Source organism: Lactuca saligna, chromosome 6 (genome assembly GCF_052625555.1).
Source record: "Lactuca saligna cultivar CGN05327 chromosome 6, ASM5262555v1, whole genome shotgun sequence".
NCBI classification, from domain to species: domain Eukaryota; kingdom Viridiplantae; phylum Streptophyta; class Magnoliopsida; order Asterales; family Asteraceae; genus Lactuca; species Lactuca saligna.
The window spans coordinates 25,318,730-25,326,494 of NC_136422.1; the positions used below are offsets into that span (position 1 = coordinate 25,318,730).

At 32.5% G+C, this 7,765-nt stretch overlaps 1 protein-coding gene across 1 annotated transcript; it reads left to right on the forward strand.

Annotated features, from left to right (window-relative positions):
- The first annotated feature begins 387 nt into the window (after positions 1-387).
- On the forward strand, positions 388-6,981 carry LOC145000180 (uncharacterized). The gene is made up of 5 exons (XM_078959371.1): positions 388-548; positions 704-966; positions 1,060-1,271; positions 1,351-1,618; positions 6,491-6,981. The coding sequence occupies exons 1-5, from the start codon at positions 473-475 to the stop codon at positions 6,800-6,802; spliced, it is 1,131 nt and encodes a 376-aa protein (XP_078815497.1). The 5' UTR covers positions 388-472; the 3' UTR covers positions 6,803-6,981.
- The last annotated feature ends 784 nt before the right edge of the window (positions 6,982-7,765 follow it).

Below are 7,765 nucleotides of genomic sequence, written 5' to 3' on the forward strand. Positions count from 1 at the left end.
ATGTAATGTATAAACAACGTGTCTCATAAATTAAATAAATTTGTTTTTTTGATAAGTGACTTCAAATTAGTTTATAAACCAAAAGCAAAATTTCAACTAGAGCACCAATCATATCCTATAGATGTGAGAAATTGCAACTAAGATTTAAAAGTCGTATTTGTTTGTTTTTGTTAGATTTTTCTCCTTAATTATTTGTGTGGATGCCTGTGTAATTAAATATTGGCAACACATGCCATGCATAAAGGGTTTTGTGGATAATATTTAACCACCTGTTCCTTGCACCCAATCTCTCATTCTCATCTTGGACCAACTCAAAGCCACCCCAGTTTGATTTGACAGTCATCTGCCAACTGCCATGGCCCATTACGGTTAATTCGACAATAATAATTCACTCCACCAGTTCATACTTCATTACATGCCACACACCCTTCGATAAATTTGCATTAATCTTCATCTTCTCTCATTCACAACAATGTCGACAAAACACACAATTTCACCAGCAGCAGCCAGGTCTCATACCAGGAAATCAAAGCCGGATTCCTCATCCAGTGAGTCTCATTTGCTTACTTTAATTTTCTTTCTTTTCTTCATCTTCAGATCTTGTTTCCGAATCTCATTGCTTTCAAACCCTAAAATCATAGTTCTGTAACCAATGCATCATTTCCATCACTGACTTTGAATTAATGTATCGTTGTCTCTATAGTTATCTTGAATAAATTTCTACTAGTCATCTTTGCGGGGTTCTTTGCATGGGCTTATCAAACAGCTCTTCCACCACCTCCAAAGACTGTAGGATCTCCAGATGGCCCTCCGATTACATCCCCAAGGATTAAACTCCGCGATGGAAGACATTTGTCGTATATAGAATCCGGTGTTTCAAAAGATACAGCCAAATATAAACTAATATTCATCCATGGCTTCAACTTAAATAAGTATTATCACCCTTTTGAAGCCACAGCGTCTCCGGTATGGATTAAGTCCTCCATTAATTCGTTTCCCATCTTCCTTTTCGAAGTTATATATATAGCTTCTGAGTATACGTAATGATGATTCTTACAGGCTCTTGTTGAAGAACTAGGGGTATACTTTGTTGCAATAGACCGACCCGGTTATGGAGAGAGTGACCCGGACCCTAAACGAACTGTGAAGAGCTTGGCATTTGATATCGAAGAGGTCGCTGATCATTTGAACTTGGGACGAAAGTTTTATGTAGCTGGATACTCAATGGGTGGCCAAATCATGTGGTCTTGTCTCAAGTACATTCCTCACAGGTCTGATTCAAATCTTGCAACTTTTAATTAAGCGTCATATTATGGAATTATTGTTGTATAACTGTGCGCACGATAACAGGCTTGCAGGAGCAGTTCTTATTGCTCCAGGCATTAATTACTGGTGGCCTAACCTACCTTCAAATTTAACCAACGAAGCATTTTCAGGACAACTTCCACAGGATCAATGGGCTCTGCGTGTTGCGCATCACCTACCATGGCTGAGCTACTGGTGGAATAGTCAAAAATGGTTTCCTTCTTTTTCTTTTATCGATGAAGTACATGCTGCTCTTTCTTCCTCGGATATAACAGTTGCATCGAAGTTTTTTGCTTCCATGGATCCAGATCAGGTATACTTCCTCTTGACCACATGTACACTCTTTAATATATAACAACTAGTAGGATGAAAGTAGGACTAAATGTATAGTTATTAAAGACAAAACTATAAATTTGGTCCTTGTGGTTTGCAAAAAATTTTGGATGGGGTTCAAAAAGTTTCAAGCTTGCACCACAAGTCCAAAATCAAGGTTTTTCATTGTTTTTGGTCCAAAAAAACTTGAAAAGTCGATTTTACCCTTTTACATTTCTTTTTTCTATTTTCTTTATTTATTTTGGTATTTAAATAATTAAAAATAGAAAATAAAATAAACCCCACAACCTCTTCCTCCCCCCCCCCCCCCCTCTCTCTCTCTCTCTCTCACACACATAGATACACATACAAATATATATACATATCGTCTTCATAAAAATGGCTGCCACCATTACTTCAATAGTCTCAAGCTAGATCGACCATAGAAGCTCAAAGTTTTCGACCAAACAAAAATTGGTGTGAAGGGCCTCGTTGATGCTGGAATCCGCCAAATCCCTCTCATCTTCTGCCAATCACCATAAACATCGCACAAAATCAAGTGATGCAATTGTTGGAGGTTTAAGAGAAATTCAAATCGAGTAATCAAATAAAGTGATGAAATATGAGGTATGCTTTTCCAATTATTCTCAGAGGCCTTGGGATTGAACGTATATCACCTCCGGGATCTCAATTGTAGCAAGGGGCTTTTGTTCTCCGACCATTAATACCCTATTTGTTGACAGAAACCCTTAAGGATTTCAGAAGTGATTAATCGGGTAAGAGATGGTTTATGGTTTGATATGGAGACCTATATTAGCACCACTTTCACAGACCCAATTTCTACATACATAATTGACTTGTCATCTTCAGATCCATATGGTATGGAGATCGATATCAGCACAACTTACATAGCCGTCACCGGGTGGCTTGAAGATTTTGATGTGGACTACGTGAAATATGTCAGAAACAATTGAGGGGGGAAACAACAATGAGATCGCAGGTAGGTCTAATTTTGTTGGAGGTGCTACTGTCGGAGACGCTTCAATGGTCGGAGGTGTTCTCCTGGCGGAGAAGGTAAGGCTGGCAGAAGCTTAACGGTACAAATCAGGAGAAAGGAGAAAAATGAAGCAACAAAGGCTGCTGTAAGATTGGTCCCTGCTGTGTGTGTATGTCTATGAAGACGATCTGTATTTATATTTATATGTGTGTCTATGTGAGAGAGAGAGAGAGGAGGAGGAGGAGGAGGGAGGGGTTGTGGGGTTTATTTTATTTTCTATTTTTAATTATTTAAATACCAAAATAAATAAAGAAAATAGAAAAAAGAAATGAAAAAGGGTAAAATTGACTTTTCAAGTTTTTTTGGATTAAAAACAATGGAAAACCTTGATTTTGGACCTTCGGTGCAAGCTGGAAACTTTTTGGACCCCATCCAAAGGTTTTCGCAAACCACAAGGACCAAATTTGCAGTTTTGTCGTTATTAAACATATACTTGTTATTATAGCAATCTTAGATACTGAACAAAATATGGAACCTATGCATCAACATTTCAAATCAGACATCTATAAAAAAAGACGTTTCCCGTACAACTCTTTAGTTGGGTTGAAGACGTAGCTTAAAAGAATGCAAAAGTTTTTAGTCGTAATTGGACGAACGAAAAGATTTGTTACAATTATGAGATCTGGAACAAGACAACCAGAGTCATTGTTTGATGTTTATTTTTTGTCCATGTTTGCTTAATTGCTTTATTTTATGTCCCCACATTCTAAAGTTTATAATTAAATAACGATGAAAATAATTATTTTGGAATGTTGATGTAGCTGCCAAATGAGTAGCGTGGTTTAGAAACATCACAAGTGGATGTTAAGCCTTTTCACTTCACATGTCATGTGTTTATTATTTGACACATGCATTGTCAGTACGTATAAAACAATATTAAAATTTTCGGAACTCTATGTTTGTGAGAGTTTAATTGATTTTCATACTAATGTTTTACATTTTATAAAACCCCTGTTATATTTAAACTACATGCATACATTTTCAACCAAATAATTCAATAATCTTTAAACTTCCTTACCAATAAATGCCAACATAATATTTCATTTTGATCCAGTTTAATTCATTTACATATATACATTATGATTGCTCTAGTAAGGTAGGTAGATGCACTTATGATTGCTCTAGTAAGGTAGGTAGATGCACTTCATACCGCACACTCTGGTTGCTGATTTGGCGCTGCAGTGTGCAGCGAACACAACAACGACCATTCTTTCCTGTACTTGTCCACCACACCATGCGTCAAGCTCTTACTGTACCCCTTTTGTGTCTTTTTGTGATCGTTGGCATTTTGTTACCAATCAAAATAAAAATAAATAAAATTAAATTAAATAAACTTGTGGTATGATACCCACTAATTTTGTGAGGTAAGGAACATTTTGTGATGATGACGTGGCAGTGTAATAATATGATGTGTGCCGTATGACACCAACAAAAATGGATGTAGTAGGGCACGTGCCACCAATGTTATAGGGGATAGTTTGATATTATATTTGATTTACTAACAGAGCCCTTAATTATTTTAAATCCGTGCCGTATACTCTCAAACTCAAGTAGAACTAATAATCAACCAATAAAAGAATAATAATAATCAACCAATAAAAAAAATAAAGAAATGGGTAGTGGGGGGATTGATGGACTAGCCTAGCGGAGCAATATTTACTCAAAGGGTCCATAATTGTTGTTTTTTTTAGTTTTTATATAGTTAATAAAGAAAAATTGTTTGATTTAACTTTTAAGCTATGCATTAATTCATGAATCTGTCTTATTTGTTAGATTAGATAGTTGATTTTATTTATGATTTCAATTATTAAATTAGTATAACACTTATTATTGAGTGAATATTGGTTTAATTTTGACAGACAAATGAAAATACTTCAACAAAATGACATGTTACTGTTCAACTAAAAGAAAAACATCTAATTTGTTTTAGTTTTTTTATTTATTGTTCATTTTACAACGCCTATTGTTGTTAATTTGGATAATTTTTCTTATGACCCCTATCAAAGAAATTATACCCATGTTTTCACGACCTGAAAAATTATATTTTATTATCTTTTATCATGTCCACTATGATTCAGAATCTTCGATCCGCCCCTAATTAAACCCAAATAGATTCACTATTATTTAAGCTATGGTTAATTAGCGCAAGAACATTCAAATTCGAAGTTTTTCAAACATCTAAATACTTTTAACTAATAATCTCATAGAACTCTCTTAATTTAAATAGGGATTATTGTCATAATACTCCATGTTTAAACCTTCTTCTTGTAAAGACACCAATTTCTTGTAAAATAAATGGATCAGATTTTTGAAAACCGTTTAAAAGATAAATTTTTGTTTGTAAAATCCATTAATCGCTTGCAAAGATAATTTTTTTTTTTTTTTAAATAAATAGTTTAGTGCCTATTTTATTTTATATTATTGATTTTGTCAAATAAAAAATACAGGAAAAAGGTATTTCTAATTAATCATATATAAAAAATAAAATATATTATAATAAGATAATATTCTCAAACTATATAGATTACATGTTATGCATATTGCATACATGTCCCTTCTAATCTTCAATATGCTCATATCTTTACCAAGACACTCCCATCTTCTCAATTAACTGAATTTCGTTTCCTTGAGTGTTCGTCCTGTACTCCTATCACTCCCCCTCAAACTGTAGGATGGATTACTATATATTATTATTATTATTGTTGTTATGTTTGTTTAGCTAACATATACTAATCTGTTATGTATAACGGAATAAGCCCATATACACTTTGTATCTTGGATCTATACTTAGCATTAATACATACATCCTAATTATGGGATAATATCGACCCTAAAAGTATCTCTATACCAAACTATTATAAAAACATTCAACGAAACATCTTAACTTTAAGAAGTTCAGGAAAAAAACTCAACAGATACATCTAGTAAATAACAAAGTGAAATCAAGCCTAAAAGGGAAATAAATTTGATAAATCACCAAATGAACGAAGAAGGATATTGTTTGCAAAACGTACATGCCTAACTAAAATTGTATTTTTATTCGAATTTATTAGTTATGTGTTGATTATTTAGTGTTAACTTGAAATATACAACATCCCCATTATCATAACCAACCACCAGTGTGTCGTTTCCATCATCCCGCCCCCTTTTGTGATGATGTGGCCATTCCCTTTTTCATGAACTATGTGCATGATTTATTTTCTATTTGAAATTATGTTTGGAAAAAAAATGAATTTCAAAAACAAACTCGGAACACTATTTAAAAAGCTAAACATTTAATAGTCAATCATAATTTTATAGATTATAAAAAGATTAACAACTTTAAGAGGTGTTTGGATTAACTTATTAGCTTATTGTTTATTAACTTATTTGTGGTGGGAATAAACAATAAACAATAAGTAAGGGGGAGATGCTTATTAAAATTAACTTATTTAGCCCCTTTTTAACATAATAAGCTAATTTTTAAGGATTTCATCCAAACACTTAAATATAACTTCTTGTGGTGGGAATAAGCAATAAACAATAAACATCATTTTTTTTCTATCCATACACCCCCTAAATGCACGAGAAATTCTAAAAAATTAGAAATTGTTGGTTTACAAAATTTAACTTTTTCCTTTAATATTTTAATTAACAAAAGTTTTATGTTTAGTACTTGAGTTTCAAATTTTTATATTTTAACTGCATAAAAAGTTTTACATAATAAAATTTAGAGAACAATTCTTAAATTACAAACCCAAAATTCCATCTAACTACACACTGTGAGACGTATTCATCTTGTATATACTTACACTACTTCTTTCTTGTGTGTTAAAGCTACAAGCCTGGAATAAACAACCACGACAACAAGGCGAATTCGAGTCACTCCATCGTGACTTAAACATTGGATTTGGAAAATGGGACTTTGATCCAATAGATCTCAAAAACCCATTTCCAAACAACGAAGGATCAGTTCATATATGGCAGGGTGATGAGGACCTCATTGTGCCTGTGACATTGCAACGTTATATCGCCCATCAACTTACATGGGTCAAGTATCATGAGCTTACTGGCACCGGACACTTGTTACCTTTTGCAGATGGGGTGATTGATTCTATTCTCAGAGAACTTCTTACAAAAAAGAATTAGTTTTATTGTAGCTCTTTGTACTCTTAGTTCTTAAATTTGGCATTTCAAAAGAATGATTTGAAAGAAAAAGACAATGATTCAAGTTACAAGTAAACGTAAATAATGTTACTAACTTATGTATCAAGTGACACGTGAAGGTTACAAACTTAACAATGTTTAAGTAGATTTTTTTAACTTTATACACTATTTTATGCGGTCATCTAATTGTCTGTTTAATACTTATCCACTTGATGGAATCAAATTTTTTGGTCTCTCTCTTTCTATATATATATATATATATATATATATATATATATATATATATATATATATATATATATATATATATATATATATATATATATATCAAACTCAAAAACCTTACACAAAATGTAGTTATGAATTCGCTTTTCATGCCAAAGCAGACTTTATATATATATATATATATATATATATATATATATATATATATATATATATATAAAGTTTGCTTTGGCATGAAAAGGGAATTCATAATTACATTTTGTGTAAGGTTTTTGAGTTTGAGAGAGAGAGAGAGAGAGAGAGAGAGAGAGAGAGAGAGAGAGAGAGAGAGAGAGAGAGAGAGAGAGAGAGAGAGACCAAAATATATGATTCCATCAAGTGGATAAGTATTAAACAGACAATTAGACGACCACATAAAATAGTGTGTAAAGTTAAAAAGTCTACTTAAACATTGTTCAGTTTGTAACCTTCACGTGTTACTTGATACATAAGTTAGTAACATTATTTGTGTCACTTGATACATATGTGTGTGTGTGTGTGTATATATATATATATATATATATATATATATATATATATATATATATATATATATATATGTATATGCACTAAGAGAAAGATCACATTTAGATAGAACTTAAGTTGAAGCAAAAAAATCACAAACTTATCCGAGAAAGTCTTATGGTTGCCAAAGGTTGTTGTAGGTTATAGATGATGGGA